Genomic DNA, 17,787 nt, shown 5'->3' with positions numbered 1-17,787 from the left:
ATAAAATGCAAGACTTCAATTATTGATTTAATTTTAATAGAGAGAGGTAATATTATTGATCTTATTTCCAATGAGAACATTCAATATGACAACTTGATTGTCAAACGATATCATTTCGATCATATGTGAACACTTCGACATGATATGCATATCATCTCGGTATATCAAGTGATATCAGCGCAAATGTGAACATGGTATTACAGTTATATTATAGACCACCAATATGAATCTTGCAGCTGCTAAATTTGCTCTAATTATAAGCAGTATGAATATACACAAATTATTTACATAAGACCGAACCCATCTGAAGATGAACTGTCAATTGTTGACAGTTAACAGTAAGGTAAGGTAGATTGTTGCAATTACCGCGCAATCACATTGCTGAACGCCGCCAACAAGGTACTCTCCCAAATCCTTTGCCGTCGTCTATCACCTAAGGAATTCGTAGGGCCGTACCAAGCGGGATTTACTGGAGCCCGCGCCACTACGGATCACATATTCGCGATAAGACAAGTACTCCAGAAGTGTCGTGAATATAACGTACCCATGCATCACCTATTTATTGACTTCAAAGCGGCATAGGACACAATCGATTGAGAACAGCTATGGCAGATCATGTACGAATACGGTTTCCCGGATAATCTGACGCGATTGGTCAAAGCAACGATGGATAGAGTGATGTGCTACGGCCGGGTATTTGGAACACTCTGGAGTCCCTTCGAATCTCATAGAGGGCTACGGCAAGGTGATGGACTCTCTTGTATCTTGTTCAATATTGCCTTGTGAATCGAAGAGCGAGAATCGACACGAGTGGCACGATCTTCCGAAAGTCCGTACAACTTTTTGGCTTCGCTGACGATATTGATATTGTGACACGTAACCTTGAGAAGATGACGGAACCTACATCGGACTGAAAGCTGAAGCTAGGCGTATCGGACTGGCCATAAATGCGTCGAAAACAAAATACATAGGAGGAAGAGGCTCTAGAGAAGAAACACCACGCCTCCCACCACAAATATTGATAGACGGTGACGATATCGAGGTGGTTGACGAGTTCGTGTATTTGGGCTCACTGGTGACCGCCGATAATGACACCATTTTTGGCAGGGGACCGTATTTTGGCAGGGAATCGTGCGTACTTTGGACTCAGAAAAACCCTTCGATTGAGGAAAGTACGCCACCGCACGAAATTGACCACGCTCATTAGACCGGTTGTTCTCTATGGCCACGAGACCTGGACTATGTTGGAGGAGGACCAACACGCCTTCAGTGTTTTCGAAAGAAAGGTACTGAGGACCATCTATGGCGGAGTGCAGATGAAAGACAGAACGTGGAGACGAATTGCAACAGCTGCTAGGAGAACCACCTATCGTATGGACAGCTAAAATCGGACGTCTACGATGGGCTGGGCATGTCATAAGGATGTCGGACGACAGCCCAGTGAAATGGTTCTTGAATCTAATCCGACTGGTACTGGGTGATCTCAGTCGCCTTGGTGACGAGCAGCCATGGACCGAGTTATGTGGAGACGTATGCATGATACAGCAAAGGACACCCCAGGACTGTAGCTGTCAGCTGTTCTGCTGCTGTTAACAGTAAGGTAAAAGGCGAGGAAAATATATCGAAGACTCTCTTGTGTTCTAACTTGACTATCGAAGCGTGAACAGTGTTTGATTTATTGAAGCCGAAAGTATCCAGTTCCAATAATAGATTTGCTAGTTCCGAAGATTTGAAAATGGTTGGCAAGTAACAGGCATTGGATGCAAACTGGAACATTGGTAATATCCGGATATGTTCATTATTCATATAAAACTAAAGAACACAATCAATGTTTGAATCCAATGGATGCAAACATTGCATTGAGGCGGGGTTAGTCGCTCTTTTTTTCTGTAAGCCGCTGCCTAGGGCTAGGGACACACGCACGCCCTCGTTTTGGAGTTAAATGAGAGTTTTGACCATGAAAAACTGTGAATGTGACAATTTTTTTAACCCAAAAATTATTTATTGTATGACTAATTATTAAACCAACATATTATTTATTACACTATTACTAAGCTATTCGATACGTTTCCAGAGATTATTATTCCGAATCAGCATCCACCAGCACTGTGAATGCAATTGTGCTTTTTCAAGCTGTACTTTCTAACGTATCCTTTGCCACACATACCACACCGATGACGATACTCATCCGTGTGAATGGACATATGGTTAGTAAGAGCAGGTTTGGTGGAAAAATTTTTCTCGCATACGGTACATTTATACGTCAGTTCGCTCTTATGGAGCCGCATGTGTACGTTTAAATCACTTTCGTTAGAATATCGTTTGTTACACACGGTGCATTGATGTGGCCGTTCATGTCTGCGTTCGTGCATTTTTAGTTGTGATTTATTTACGAAACCTTTACCGCACACCTCGCACTTATGGCTGTAATCGCCCTTGTGAATAGTCATGTGATGGGTGAGGCTGGAGCTAGTGATAAAATCTTTTCCGCATACGGTGCATTTATACGGTCGTTCACCGGTATGGCGGCGCATATGTTGTTTCAGTTGATGTTTGCGATTGAAACATTTGTCACATTCGCTGCATGCAAACGGTCGCGCATTTGTATGGATGAGATCGTGCTTCTTCATGTTGGAAAGGTCCTGAAAGCCTTTGCCGCACACTTCACAATTGTATCGATAATTACCCGTGTGAGTGGGCATGTGTCCTGCGAGACCAAGTTTGGTAGCAAAATCTTTTTCGCATACGGTGCATTTGTACGGTCGCTCGCCAGTATGAGTGCGCTCGTGTATCTTCAAATATGAGCTAGCAGTGAATCCTTTGCCACACATATCGCACTTATAACGATAATCTCCCATATGTACCGACGTATGTCTCGTTAGAGACAGTTTAGAGGTAAATTTGGTGTCACATATGGAGCATTTAAAGGATAGTTCGGCCGTATGGATGCGCATGTGTATGGTTAAATTGGATTTGCGCGAGAAACCTTTGCTACACACGGTGCATTGATGGGGTTGCTGACCTGTATGGGTGTATTCATGCTCTGTCAAGTGTGCTTTGATCATAAATTCTTTCTCGCAAATACCGCACTTATGCTTGTAGTCACTCGTGTGAATATGCATGTGTTTGATAAGGCAATGCTTAGAGGCAAAATCATTTCCACATACAGTGCATTTGTAGGGCCGTTCGCCAGTATGGCTGTATTCGTGGTCTTTCAGGAGTGATTTAATTCTGAACGTTTTTCCGCACACATCACATTTATGTCTGTCTACGCTCTTATGAGTAGACATGTGACTAGTTAAGTTAGACACGGTGAGAAAATCTTTTCCGCAAACAGTGCACATGAAAGGCCGCTCGCCTGTGTGAAGACGCATGTGTATGTCAAGACTTTTTTTGAGTCGAAAAGCTTTATCACATACGCTGCATTTGAACAGTTGCTCAATGGAATGATTGCGTTCATGATTCTTGAGATTTGAACGGATATGATAACCTTTGCCACATACTTTACACGTATACCGATACTCGTCCGAATGAGTAGACATGTGTCCAGTAAAGCCAAGTTTACTGGAAAAGTCTTTTTCGCATATAGTACATTTATACGGTCGTTCCCCTTTGTGCATGGATTCATGATCTTTGAAGTGTAATCTGATCATGAATCCTTTGCCGCATATGTCACACCAATGCCGATAAGCACCTTTATGAATACGCATGTGCTTGGTTAGGTAGCCTTTGGTGACAAATCGTTTCTCACATACCGTACATTTGTGCGGTCGCTCACTTGAATGAATGCGTTCGTGACTCTTGAAATTCGTACGAATATGAAAGCCTTTGCCACAAACATTACACGTATACTGATACCCGTCGGAGTGAGTAGACATATGTCTAGTAAAAGCAAGTTTACTGGTCAAATCTTTTTCGCATATAGTACACTTATACGGCCGTTCATTTCTGTGTATGTATTCATGGTCTTTCAAGTGTAATTTAAGCATGAATCCTTTGCCGCACACATCACACCAATGTCTATAAGCACCTTTGTGGATACGCATGTGCATAGTTAGGTACGCTTTAGCGGCAAAATCCTTTTCACATTCCGTACATTTGTATGGTCGCTCACCGGTATGCATACTTTTTTGGTTCGTCAAATCCGTATCGTTACTAATTTCTTCATTACACGCATCAATAACTGGTTCTGGAGATTTCGATGATTCCGGTGCATTGCAAGTTTGCATATCACTAAAAACATGAAGAGTATTAAAAACTGAATCTACAGAAGCCGTAATCTACAGTTACAATGCAGAGAAAAATTGACTCACCTTCGTGAAACTTCATTGCAGTTGCCTGAATCGTACGCAATTCGCTCCAAATCCTCGGGTTCGCATTTTGTGATATTTTCTGATGAACAATTATTAACCTGCATATTGGTATTTAATATTGTTCAATATTATAGTTTGTTGATTATTTGTTGTTGTTGTTGTCTAGACACAATGTCCTACACAAATAAGCATTAACTTTACGTCTGCTCAGCGGATTATGTTGATCCGTGGGGTTGCATTAGAAATTCAACATAATCTGCCGATGCACTGATGAGTCGAAGGCGAAACGTAAAAATATGAGTGACAATTACAATTCTGCTTTGATTCAGCCGATTGTTTTTTCAACAACCAACACTTGTTTTGAAAAACAACCACATTTTAATTCAAAACTATAGCCAACTTTTGTTTTGGTTTGATCGGCAACGATTTAATCGTTTTGTTGTTTTGAACAAACGGGATTTTCCTGCTAGTACAAAGGATTCCGATTATGTGTTGAACTAATCGATTATTTTTTTTATCCTACACACTCATTGAACATAAATCATTAATGAGTGAGACGTCACTCATTTTGAAAAAGTGTACGTACACTGAAAATAATTTGCACGCTAGCATCATGTCCAAACATACACTTAACTCGTGAAATGACAGTGAAATCTGTTGATATTTAGTGGAAATCATGTTTCATGTTTAATTTTGAATTGAGACTGAACGATTTTTAAACGATCGATTTATGGCAAAAAATTAAAACAACTATTATTAGGGCATATTCAGTAGTGTTCTAGTTCCAGATGCATAATTTATGCCAGTTACAAAATTTAAATCTGAATTTTATAACAAGAAAACTGGCAGCCCCAGCAGTGTTTTATTCGCGTTTCAAATATACAAAAAATTACACAAATTTTCGTCGCACTAGTACCAACCGACCAGCACACACGTTGATAGCCTCACCGGAAGTGTGTGTGACCAGTTTTCAAAACAGAACGTTGAAATTGAATTCAAAACAAATTTTGTTTTGCCTTGAAAAGGGATGCCAGGAAAATCTTTTTTCAGCAATGATATATAAGCTGCAAAAAATTTATCTAATATTATATAATTATCACCCAACAGCGATGTTACCCACATCATCAATCCCGGCTTTCTGGGGATACGTTTGTTCCAGTTTCTGCTCTCTTATAGATCTTCCATATAAAACTTCTAGCTACTGAATTTTCTATTATAATCTACCATTCAGTACCTTTTCATATGGTATCATAAATTTACTGAAAAATAACCTGCACATTATCGAATTGACGGAATGAGCAGTTAATTTGTAAATTTCCAGCAAAATAAATAGTTTCGGCTTAAATTCTAAGAAGTTATATAAAATTTTTATTTAAAAATGAATTAAAAATCAGCCCGAAAAAGCAAAATTAGGAAAGAATAAGAAGAAAACGAATTGACAATTCAGTTCGCATTTTCTCACTCAATTCCGATAGATTTCCGAACCAACTTTGAATTCGGATTTGATTCGGAATTCATTCCGAACTGATGATGTGGGTAACCTCGCTATTGGGTGATAATTGTATAATATTAGATAAATTTTTGGCAGCGTATATATTATTGTTGAAAAGAGATTTTCCGAAAAATAACCTGGCATCGCTTTTCAGGGCAAAACAAAATATCACGCGTATTTTTTGAGAACGGCCAATAAGCCACCTGTCAACTTCCAGTTTTGAAAGAAATTGCAAGCGAGCTATAAAAGAGAAAACTTTTATCTGTCGTTTACTGACTTACTCTCAGCTAGTGCCGAGTCATTCGAAATTACACTTCAAAGTGAATGTTGATGGATGGCTTATTGGCCGTTCTCAAAAAAAAAAAAAAAGCGTGATATGTTTTGAATTCAATTTCAACATTCTGTTTTGAAAACTAATCACATAAACGATTACTCCGGTCTGTGTACATACGAAACTGATTCGGTAGTTCTAGTCGTTTGAAAAGATGTATGTTACTCCAGCTAAAATTCTCCCTAATTATAGAATTCAATTGGGCGAGCATGTTAGATTCGTATGTAGTTTTTGCTTGAGAAACCGGAAACTGTCCCAGAGTAGATTCTTCGAACAAACAAATTCCGTAAAGAAATTAGAGACCAGTTTGGAATCAAAACCGAACGACTTGTATGATTGAAAACAAAGATTACAGTCGAAGTCTTCAATGATTGATGGTTGATGTATCTTGAAAAGCACCAATCATGAAACTCGACGCATGCAAGAGAACTCATGACTGGAGAAAATTTTACTAAAATTTTGACAAATCGTTTCAGTTTATAAATTCTAGTAAACGCAGCTCAAACCATGAGCTATGCACAATGAGCGTGTTGGTCAACTTGTTCGCTAGATCTTTGCGCATCCGGTTTTGTATCCGGTTTAAAACCAAAGTGTATGTCAATGTATCATAGACTATTGGGCAGCTGAAGCAGAGTCAAGTAAATTGGTAATTATCTGAGTACCCAATCTATCATACTTCAAACATAATTACCTTAAAATACCATAAAAAATAATCAAAATAAATTATTGTTATACATTTTTTATTTGACCCACCCTGTTGATGTAGAACGTAGAAAGGTTTGATCATTGCTTAACGTCATGTTCGTTCTCTGTCTCTGACAGGAGAAGGAAAATCACTTTCATGCAGAGATGCCAGGTCTGCAGAATTGTCTGTAAATCTGCAGATTTGGGGTATACTGCTGCAGACATTTTTTGATGTGCAGACTTTTGCAGACTTTTGAAATTCTCGCAGACTTTTGCAGACTTTCGAAATTATCGCAGACTTTGGTCTATATTTGAAATTTTCCTTTTTTTTTTTTGCTCGCCAAGTCAGTTTTGCGTGTCATACTTTATAGAGAAATTGCTGCCAGCAAGACATACTTGTTGACTGCAGATTTTTTCTCAGATTAACAGACCCTGCCTGCAGACATTTGAAATTTTTACCTGGCATCTCTGCTTTCATGCGCAATGCCTGCCAGTGACACATTGTGTTACCTGTCATGTTTGACTTGTGATGTGGGAGAGGGTATGTGTGAAAATTGACTCATTGTTAATCGGTACAATAATTTTTTGACATTTTACTTTTTTCGGCAGTCGTCTCTAACACTCGGAACTGCTCACTACGCTTGAGATAGTGCTATATCGGTTGCACTTCTTACCACCAGAAGAAGAAAAAATCACGGCGGTTCACCCACGATCGCACGACGTTCCCAAGGCTAATCTATAGACAAAAATTGAACGGTGCCGAATTTGCGAACGTGAAAGAATAGAAAGCTTTGGAATTTTCGTTTTTTTACCAATAAAAAATACGAATTGAGAAAGGACAAATAAAATAACTAGCATATTCGCGTGAGTGAGCGTTCGTCGCTGTCATTGTCGTCGAGAAATCTGTGTTTGGTAACCAGAAAGTCGCCTTCCTAAGCGAGCTGTGTGAATCACGAGTGAAAAACAGTGGACATTTTTTTTCAAGTTCAAATTTTCACTTGCTGCTGCTGTTAGTGAAATACAAGCGATCGAATCGACATTGTGCGTGAATAGAGGAATAGTTGAAAGAGCCATCGAAGTTTTGATTGGCCCTTCCAAGGCCTACTTGCCGAAAGTGGAGCAAAAGCAGATTTTTCACCCGCCACCATTCCCTCGGCAAAGCAGTAGCTGTGTGTACTATGGTCGTTCTAAATTCAGACAGGTTGGTCGTGTGTGAGCTATTGCGATTTATTGTGCGAGCATTCATTTATTTTTTGGGTGCAGGTGTGAAGTTAAGTTGATTGCAGTACTTTTTCCGAACTACTGATTTCGACTTTGCTGCGACTGATGGCGTATTGGCGTGAACCTTCATTGTACGCTAAGACAAACATGCACCAGGGCACACACGGAAACAGTTTCGTCACTAAATTTATATTGATTTTTGCGTGATCGTGTGTAAGTTCTCGTTGAGTGTTGGCAACGAGGAGAAGGAAAAGAGGTGAACCATTTTTTTTTTTTTGCACGGCCAATTTCCCTTTTCTTTACCGCAAATTACGCTACAATTGCGGCAGTTTAGCGTGTGCGGTCTCCACATTTTACGTGCACCCAACTCCTTCACAACAAGCAAAGCGAACACCCTTCGTTTGCCACATTTTTACTTGATGGTGCTGTGTGTTTCTCGCGCCTGGAACTGAAGCAGTCACAGGAGAGCGCGGGTAAGACAAGGTGTTACCTTACAACAGAATGCGATCTTAGTTCAGCTTTTGCATTCCATATGCACACAAGAGAAGAAAGGATTTCCCTTCGCTTGTGATATAATTCAAGTCGGTTCAATAAAACTAACGTCTAAAAATAAACCAGTCGAAGAAAAAAAAACGAAACACGTCAAGGAAAAAATCTATGTTACTGCTGGTGCGGTGCTGCTTCGAATGGTTGGTAGTGACTTTATTTCTGCTGTTCATGGCCGTGAACAAAACGGGCGCAATAAATTACCGTATGAATCTCGCATCATCGGGCATCAAATTTATAAGCCGACAATGGAAAAGAAAACAAGAACAATCATCGCCTACCGAACGAAACGTGCAAATACTTGATACCGATGTGGTAATTGCGAAAAGGGTTCCGATTTGTTGACACTTGAATGACGTAACTAGTCAGTGTGAGTTTTCATGCTGGGTTGTAAAACGGGCGCTCCTCCTCCGCCTCCCAATGGTCTGCATTCCATTGAAGTCAGTCGAGCTGAACACTTCTCGAAATGATGACGTCAGCGCGTATTGTTTGTTTGACATTGTTACGGACTGTTTTCAAGTGTAACTTAACTGCTTGTCTCGCTGTGTTATGTAGTGTTTTTGTGTTGGAATGAAAACCAATGGAATTCAAATGTTTGCTGGAAAATAGTGTACCAATGCTTTTTGGATGGTATGCCAGTTTTGAGAAAATAAAATTCGTTAAATTTCGGGCAGGGGAATTTACGAAAAGCAATGATATACAAATAATGTTGATGATTTCGATTGCATTGCAGTAGTGCCCGGTGTGATTAAAATGGAATTGTGAAAATAATAATCGCTACTCCATTAACTCGAAGAATTTGTTTTATATTTGGTTGCTACGTTTTGTTAGATCGATACTGTTCGGTTATCATGCGGCACATGTTTCTACCGTGAACATAAAAGATACTATGATTAGATTCGTTTCGTACAAAGTTAGGAACAACGTTTCCCTCTGTTTTACTTTCAGAATTACACTGTGCACCTACACGGGATTCGAAGCAGACTAATATGCCTGTGATATCAGCATATTCGACTAGTGGCAGTAGTTACATCACTCCGTCGTACCGCTACAGATCAAGTCTAACCGATCGGAAGAGTTACACCACTAGTAGCACCAGTAGCAGCATATATAGACGGAGTTTTCGCTATGACCTACCGTCTACTACTTCGTCAGCATATTCGTCGTATCGATCGGACCGAACCGCAGATACAGAACACTCGACCTCATTATCGACACTTGGTACACAAGATTCTGCAGTAAGCTCTGTTGGCACATCAACCATAACTGCTAACAGCAAGGACACCATCAGCAGACCCAGCCGTTATTCGACAGCCTATAGTTACGGTTCATTCAGCCAAGCACCTAGCACCAGAGACTTCAGTAGTTCACGGGTTAGCTCACGACAAAAAGATCGGGAAAACAACTGTTTGTGTGCCGGAGGAGCAGGGTCGTCATCTAGCTACATTTCGAATCTTCGAAGTACCGCACTAAGCGGTGCCGAAATCTACCAAAAGTATAGCATCTCGACCTACAAACCGAGCAGTTTTGAATCACGGATTGCGGCTCGATCGCAACCGGATATACCGAAACCCAGTACCATTCTGAGTGGATCCTCACCAAAAGCATTATCTCCTGCGACGACAGCGTTGGATGTTAGCAAGGTAAACAACACACCGGTAAAAGACAAAAACAGTAACATTGACGCTGTAACCATCGTCAGAAGTAACAATAACCCTACTAACACTAGTGAAAGCATTCCCGGTGTTTCTCCTCGTTTTGAAACTAACGGCAAGCTCGCGGCAACTAACAATACCGACACTAAACCAGTAAGCCTGACATGCCCATTTAACGTCCGTTCCGAGACGCTCGCTAACTGCAATTGCATTACTGGTACTACAGTTGTTACCACTACCACCACCACAATTACTACCACTACCTCCTCTGCATCCGTACTACTGTCATCATCGTCATCATCTTCGGTGCTGTACGAATCGACTGCTGCCAACCTTGACACTGCCCGAGTTCGCAAACCAGGTACTGTCCTCGCAGCGTTCAAGCATCCGCGAGCCGAATTTAGCGGTTCGCTGGCAAAGTTACGATCTGGTGGCAAACCTCCAATACAGAAAACTACATTTACTAGCAACAGTTCGATCGATTTGTCTACAGCTGCTAGCGGGCGTAAGGAGGTCCTGGGACAGTCGACCTATCGGAATCAGAACTTCCTCAAAAACGAGTGCGATCTGGTGAAACGCGAATTAAGCAAAAGTGCAACCGAAATTGCGTTCAAGAAAGGGTCGCACCCATCGGTCAGTAAGTCCACCGGAATTGGTTCGGCACTTAATCGGGTGGGTGCCAGTGAGGGCGATTCGAAAGATTCTAACAGTAATAAGCACCTTTCAAAACTGGAAGTTCCTAAAGTGAGACAGCTGTTACCACTAGTTTCTAGCTTTAAATCCAGCCAGCCGAAAGATCATGAGGATGATGACAAGAAAAATCACCCACAGTTTCAAAACCACATGCCGATCACCACTACTACCACCACCACAACCACCACCACAACTAGCAACAGTTCACAACCACTAGCAGCAGAGCAGTCGTCCACTACCAAATCTACTTTCAGTGTGGAACTAAAACACATCGATCAACGAACTGCGTTGTCGAACAACATTCCTCAATATACTCAAAGAAATGAAACTTCTCTTTTCAAACCATTTCTACCATTGACGAAAACCACAACACGGACTACGACTACCATCACAACCACAGAGTCGCTAACAACTGTCTGTTCGTCACCATCATCAGCCAGTAGCACGGCTTGTACTTATACTACCAATTCTCGTTCCGCCAACGTCAACACCATGAAATCGTTACACATCACTTCCGAACTGGAGGAACCCGTCACGCAGGCCACGATCAAATTGCGGCCTTCGTTGAATGGTACCAGCAATGGTGGGTCCGGTTACGGTAACCGCTGCATGGCAACCGCCTCGGTTACGACGGACGATATTGCCGATTTCGATTACCATAATGTTACCGCTACTATACGAATCAAACCAAAGTCTAGCATAAACCATAGCACAAGCAGCAGTAGTAGTAGTAGTAGCAGTAACAGTAGCAGTAGCAGCACCACCAGCATTAACAACAACCACAACAACAACAACAACAATGCAAATGACGATGATAGCAGCAGTGATGAGCAGCATGGTATTCCCAATGGAATCATCGGCAGTAGTAATAATAATAATAATGGTATAGAAAACTGCGACAACAACGACGAAGACGACATCGATGAAGTCCTAGCGTCTGCCACCACCAAAGACTCCAACTCAGTGGACAAAGAACCGAAAGCTTACGATGATGATAAAAAAATTTCTTATGTAAGTAGCGCTTGCTCCGTACTTCCCACCATAACGACCCTTCGTTCTCTTCTTCTTCTGCTTTTCTGTCACTCTTTACCAAAATCAACGAAGTAAGCCATGAATGAAGACACACTAATTCTATTAACAAATATTGTCACTATGTTTATACCCGCATAATTGGCGTCCTATCGATCGACAATATGGTTAAGCGAGGTCTATTCTCTTTGACTGAGTCGCGAATGTGTAGCGAGCACGTGCACCACGGGTGCCCCGTTATTGATCAATGTTACCTATACTAAACCTATGCAGTTCGTAACCTGCTTCCTGCAACATTCTTCTATATCGATGGCTTAGCGGCTTGCGTTTCGGAGCGTCGCTTAAGTTTCCCTTATTCAATTCGAAGAAATTAGAACATCATAATAGGATCACAGATCACAGTAATTCTGTACCAAATCGCTTGCTAATCTTAGGTGACACTAGATGAGTTCAACAACACTGTCCCATCCGGATTGCATCCGTTTCCACATTTTCATTGTATTTCTCTTTGTTCGTCATACACTGTATTCTAGTTGCGTGCTGGTACAGCATCGAAAAGCATTCACTCGACCAGTCCGGTGGGCTATCGAAGCCGTGACAGTGATTCTGGCCTGAGCAACTACCGGTCGGGATTGAGTGGCGCTGTCCCGTCGTTGGGGGTGCAAAAATCCTTTAACAATGAACGAACCAACGGTGAGGAACCTAGCGATAGTCTTGCTCGCGGTGGTAGCCGAAAGGAAGGTACAGTATCTTCGTGCGGAGTCTACGTCAATTATTCAAACTAACCATTCACTCGTACAGGTCTCTGCGGACTCTACAATATCGGTAATACATGCTTCATGAACTCTGTGATACAGTGCCTAAGCCATACTAAGGAGCTGACGAGCTTCCTACGAACTCAACCGACGGCAGCAGAGCGGGGAACTGTCAAAGATCACAAGATTCTTGCCGGTAGGTGGTTGTGAGATCTTAACAAACAATTTTCTATTACAAACAGCGCGCTTTCCTTGAACAGAGTACACCAAACTGATCAAAGACATGTGGAACGGAACCAACCGAAGTGTGAATCCTTCGGAACTAAAGTATGCCTTCTCCAGCAAGCATCGGATGTACTCCGGTTCGGCACAACAGGACGCCCAGGAGTTTCTACGATTCTTTATCGATTCCCTCCATAGTGCGCTGAATGTTTCAGTCAAACGGGAACCCATATCCAGTGCAATCGAAGATGACGATTTAAAGTAAGCGCCTTTCTGTGGTTGGTTTTGTTACGTATCCAGTAGTTTTAAGCCGTTGTATCTTTCTTTCAGCAATCGCATCAAAGCCGACATGATGTGGGAATGGTACTCCAAGGTGGAGAATTCTGTCATCAAAGACCTGTTTGTCGGTTTGTTGCGTAGTACTCTGAAGTGCACGGTCTGCAACAGCTGCAGTGTGACTTTCGACCCCTTCTGGGATCTCAGGTATATATCCATTGCTGGTAAATTCTATCCGCAAAAAAAAAACTGCCGATTTGTGCTTACAGTGTACCACTTCCATCTACAAACTCACGTTGCAAACTGGAGAATTGCCTAGACGCGTTCGTCAAGGAAGAAGTTATGGACGGAATTGATCAGCCGACCTGCTCCAAATGCAAAACGCGTAGGAAATGCACGAAAAGCTTCACAATAGAACGGTTCCCCAAATATCTGGTCATTCGTAAGTCGTACGATTCGGGACTTGGTAACGGGATAGACAATTCAAGTACGGTATCATTTTACAGATTTGAAACGCTTCTCGGAGACTAGGTGGAGCAAGCTAACCAATGTGATTGAATTCCCAACCGGCGAACGTGAGCTGAACCTGCAGCCCTACGCTTCCGAAGACAATACGGGACCGGTGTACTATTCACTGTACGGTATCTCAAACCATATGGGTATGTGTTAATATTTCACAATGGTTACGTTGGGTTGACAATTGACTGTTTCTGTTGTAGGATCCACTGCTGGCGGTCACTACGTTGCCGTTTGCAAGCATCCAGTCAGCAAAGAGTGGCATGAGTTCAATGATAACTTGTGAGTATTGTTGTTTGTCTTATACTATGTTCACACCTGAAGAAAATAACATGTTTTAACGATAGTAATATAAAGTTAAAACCGCACTGTTCACACTAAGATTATGTTATACGCATGACATATTACTTGGTATTGAGTTTGTTTATAAACAAACTGCAAAAATGCCTACGTCGCAGGTAGGAAAGAAAAAAAGTATTTTGACAGCTTCCGAAAAATAAGAAATAAGCCAGGTACTTCTCCTAGCTATGAAGGATATTATCGTTTCACGTTTATTGCCAACGTTTCTAATATTGTTGAGCAGCAAATGACCAAAAAAGTCATCTTTTAATTTAAAAACAAAAGAGGTTGTACCAGTTTGCGTTGCCAGGTCGTTTTTCCAAAAATCTGTATTCGGCGCAAAAATTGATCTGTACCATATCGGTATCAGAGTCTCTTCTACATAAGTAGTAGAAAATGTGAATAAGAGGTGAGCAAAACAAAAAAGTCCCACGATAACCTTTTCTCTTGTCTATTCAAGCTAAAAACCAAAGTCGGTACTTATCTGTATGATTTGTGAGTTATCGGTATTTTGGGAGTTCATATCTGTATTGCGGTATAGACGGGAAAAATCTGTATAAATACCGAGAAATCGGTATACCTGGCAACGTTGGTACCAGTTTTGTTTTATTATGATTACATGGCTACTTTGATGGAAAACTGCTGTTGTTGAACAGCTTGTCAATTGACATAGTCGAAAAGTGAAGGAAAATGCTAGCAGGGTTGTGCTTCACTGACAATTATATCATGTTATTTCGGGAAAACATGTTTTAATGTGAAGTTTCTGAATATGAAATAACGCAAAAGTAAAACATGTTATTTCGCTTAAAACAAAACTGAAATCAGAGTTAAAACTTGTTTTAACTCATAGTGTGAACATAGTATTAGGTATTTATAGAAAACAACCGGATATATCAAATGCTTCCTACTTACAGTGTGAGTGACGCATCCGAGCGAAGTTTGGTGACATCCAGTGCCTATGTATTATTCTATGAGAGAGCGTGAATTGTCTGAATCTTGATACTCGATACTGATACATAGAAAGATAGAAAGAAAAACTATATACGAATTTCACAGAAACAGTTGTAAATTACGAATATTTCGAGGTATTGTTACAGTAGACTGTGATCCTTATACAAACCATAAAAAAAAGCATTTTTTGTCACGGAATATTTTCAAAGCATTCAAACAAAAATTAAAAAGGCCATATCAGGAAAAAAACTCATACCACCAGTGTTGCGCTTAGTCACTAAATTCTTTGTAGCACTGGAACTTCATATGTTCCGATATCGGATGGAATACAGCAGAGTCATCTGTAACAATACAGCGATTTAGTTATCCTACTGAAGTTAAGAGACTTAATGCGACAAGATTGAGCTAGTTTGTTCCGACCAGTGCAGTTACAATTATTGTGCATATTGCCAGGGCTTTGCGAAATTCTCAGTAACGCCGTATACGGCCGTAGTTAAGATCCAAACACGAAAAAGTCGAAACTCAACAAAGTAACGAAAAAAGATGACTAGATGAAGAAGTACCCGAAATGAACGCGGGAACAGTTAATCGCAAATGACAGAGGATTAGATTTGTAATATTTATTTTACTATTTATTGTAGATACAGAACAATATTTATATCTAGTGTAAGGTGTTGAGATGATAACCAAAATTTTAGTTGTTGACCATATTTGTTTTCAGTGCTACTCTCAAACAATAAATGCTGCATCTTTTGTTTTCAGATAGACACAAAATGGCGTCGATTGTTGTGTTTTATTCTTCCAGATCCCTAACAACAGCCCTTTCTAACAGATTCTCGACTTCTCACCACTGTTCGAGAGAGCGAGTAACAAATATATGAAAACACATGCAGTATTCGGCAATGAAAATAAAAAAACTCGCGATAAAACAGACGCCTTTTCCGTCCCACTAAATCAATGTTGCGTTGTGTTGAAATGAATAAATGAATAAGCAGAAATACCAAACAGTCAGATTTTTTTTGAAACTGATGACAGACTTCGAAAATCTTACTAAAAACTAAATGTAAGTGATTACTCATTGATGCTGTAATTAATGGAACGGCCGCTGATACTTTTCTCCGGTTCGAAGCCGCATTCCAATTTAGAATTTTATCCTATTTTTCATCTTCGGTGAATTTCAAGCAGTTATTAACCTATAACTCCGGAACCGAAAATCAGATTCGGACGATATTAAGGAATTTTCAAAAAGGCCATAAGACTTTTCATTTGACTCTAAGTATGGGAAGATCGGTAAAGCCATCTCGGAGAAAAGTGAGTGCATAGTATAATGCAGAAATTTTGCAATCTCGATGAAACTGATTCGAATGGTCATCTGGACCTCGGTTCGAAAATCGATTGTCGCAATGATTTGCATAGTAATGAGGGCCGAGTGTTATATACTCTACGATGTGCTCATGTGTGTACAAAACTATGCACTCACTATTCTCCGAGATATCTGATCTAACAGACTTAAGCTCTAATAAAAGCCACCCTTGTCCGTCTACGTCTGCTAGAAGGTTTTTGCCGGAATGCTGACAAAATTTCGTCAAGAGAGTGGCAACAATGCAACAACCGTTTCCGGCAATTCATTTTCGGATGTACATGCAGGATTGACGAATATCAAATGAAGTCGAACAGAAAAAAGAAGGAAGAGCGATCTTGCAAGACGTCACGTGGCGAGAGTATGACTAGGGATGTCGGAAATTTCGAATTACTCGATTATTTAGTAATCGAGTATAATTTTGAAACTAATCGATTGAAATTTATTCGATTATCTGGGTTATTGTTCGATTACTCGATTATTCATTCGATTATTACTCTGGGATTTTGGTTAATTATTCGATTAGCTCAAAAATCGAATATTAGTTTTAAGCTAATCGATTAAATATTACTCGATTATCTGGGTTATCAATCGATTACTCGATCGATATTGCGACATCCCTAAGTATGATCCAATTTCGCCTGTAAAAGTTTAAAAGTTTCCGGAATCTTGCCAGGCTTCTGCCAGTTGCCAAATTTCGAAAAAGCAGGATATGAAGAGAAACATCGATGAATGTTTCGATTTTGGTTTCAATTTCTGTTTAGAAATTATCATATCTGTATAAAATGTTCAAAACGACGTATGTAACAATGAGAGATTCTCTTTGTTTACTTTCTCTTTCGATTATTGCGAAATATTCCTGCTTTTTTCGGTAATTTCTCCAGAGCAGATTAAAAGATGACAGCTTTAGTTATTATTATCGGCAAATAATTGGAGAGAAGAATTGCTAAGAGTGCCGTAATAATCAAAAGAGAAAGTAAACAAAGAGAATCTCTCATTGTTACATACGTCGTTTTGAACATTTTATACAGATATCTGCATAAAATGTTCAAAACGACGAATGTAACATTTCAGCTGAACCGAGAAAAGCGATGTTGAAAAATAATCGCACAATTTTAAATCCTATTTTAAAAATTAGTAATTGAAACAACTTCATCTCTTCGTTAAATCGTCGAATTTGTATGCGTGCAACGTATCATAGTGAGTAATTCACAATTTTCAACTAACTAGATAACTTTTAGACAAAAACGACACTTACGCAAGCACTTACGTCGTTTTGTAGTTTGATCATGTACATTGGACAGTATGATAGGTCGTTTTATCCAGGTTGACTTGACACATAAGTCGTTTTGCTTCTGTTAGTTACGTCGTTTTGCGAAAGTCACAGTGTTTATTCGTCGTTTT

The 17,787-nt window shown here is 40.3% G+C and overlaps 2 protein-coding genes across 7 annotated transcripts; one reads left to right on the top strand and one right to left on the bottom strand.

Moving 5' to 3' along the window:
* Positions 1-2,008: 2,008 nt before the first annotated feature.
* On the bottom strand, positions 2,009-4,785 carry LOC131426362 (zinc finger protein 260-like). The gene is made up of 2 exons (XM_058589036.1): positions 4,314-4,785; positions 2,009-4,233 (listed from the first exon to the last, which is right to left on the bottom strand). The coding sequence occupies exons 1-2, from the start codon at positions 4,415-4,417 to the stop codon at positions 2,091-2,093; spliced, it is 2,247 nt and encodes a 748-aa protein (XP_058445019.1). The 5' UTR covers positions 4,418-4,785; the 3' UTR covers positions 2,009-2,090.
* A 2,630-nt stretch (positions 4,786-7,415) lies between these two features.
* LOC131426360 (serine-rich adhesin for platelets-like) lies at positions 7,416-16,028 on the top strand. 6 transcript variants are annotated; one of them, XM_058589031.1, is made up of 11 exons: positions 7,416-8,021; positions 8,084-8,297; positions 9,536-11,946; positions 12,498-12,705; positions 12,766-12,915; positions 12,980-13,202; positions 13,272-13,424; positions 13,487-13,659; positions 13,724-13,876; positions 13,937-14,015; positions 14,987-16,028. In XM_058589031.1, exons 3-11 carry the CDS (start codon positions 9,577-9,579, stop codon positions 15,054-15,056), a joined length of 3,579 nt encoding a protein of 1,192 aa, XP_058445014.1. In that variant the 5' UTR covers positions 7,416-8,021; positions 8,084-8,297; positions 9,536-9,576; the 3' UTR covers positions 15,057-16,028. The 6 variants fall into 6 exon arrangements, with proteins under 6 accessions (XP_058445014.1, XP_058445012.1, XP_058445015.1 ...); XM_058589029.1 differs by lacking the exon at positions 8,084-8,297; XM_058589032.1 differs by lacking the exons at positions 7,416-8,021; positions 8,084-8,297 and adding an exon at positions 8,333-8,514.
* The last annotated feature ends 1,759 nt before the right edge of the window (positions 16,029-17,787 follow it).

The sequence above is a fragment of the Malaya genurostris genome, chromosome 1 (assembly GCF_030247185.1).
Source record: "Malaya genurostris strain Urasoe2022 chromosome 1, Malgen_1.1, whole genome shotgun sequence".
NCBI lineage: Eukaryota > Metazoa > Arthropoda > Insecta > Diptera > Culicidae > Malaya > Malaya genurostris.
The sequence above is the reverse complement of the archived record's forward strand: the minus strand, read 5'-3'. Positions and strand labels throughout refer to the sequence as shown.

What these genes read in the sequence shown, in the direction of transcription:
- LOC131426360 (XM_058589029.1), top strand. Translation starts at nt 9,577, where the DNA reads ATGCCTGTGATATCAGCATATTCGACTAGTGGCAGTAGTTACATCACT. An exon ending in GACCCCTTCTGGGATCTCAG is followed by an intron (nt 13,425 to 13,486) that starts GTATATATCCAT and finishes TTGTGCTTACAG; the next exon opens with TGTACCACTTCCATCTACAA. An exon ending in CATGAGTTCAATGATAACTT is followed by an intron (nt 14,016 to 14,986) that starts GTGAGTATTGTT and finishes TCCTACTTACAG; the next exon opens with TGTGAGTGACGCATCCGAGC.
- LOC131426362 (XM_058589036.1), bottom strand. Translation starts at nt 4,417, where the DNA reads ATGCAGGTTAATAATTGTTCATCAGAAAATATCACAAAATGCGAACCC. An exon ending in TGCAATGAAGTTTCACGAAG is followed by an intron (nt 4,234 to 4,313) that starts GTGAGTCAATTT and finishes TCATGTTTTTAG; the next exon opens with TGATATGCAAACTTGCAATG.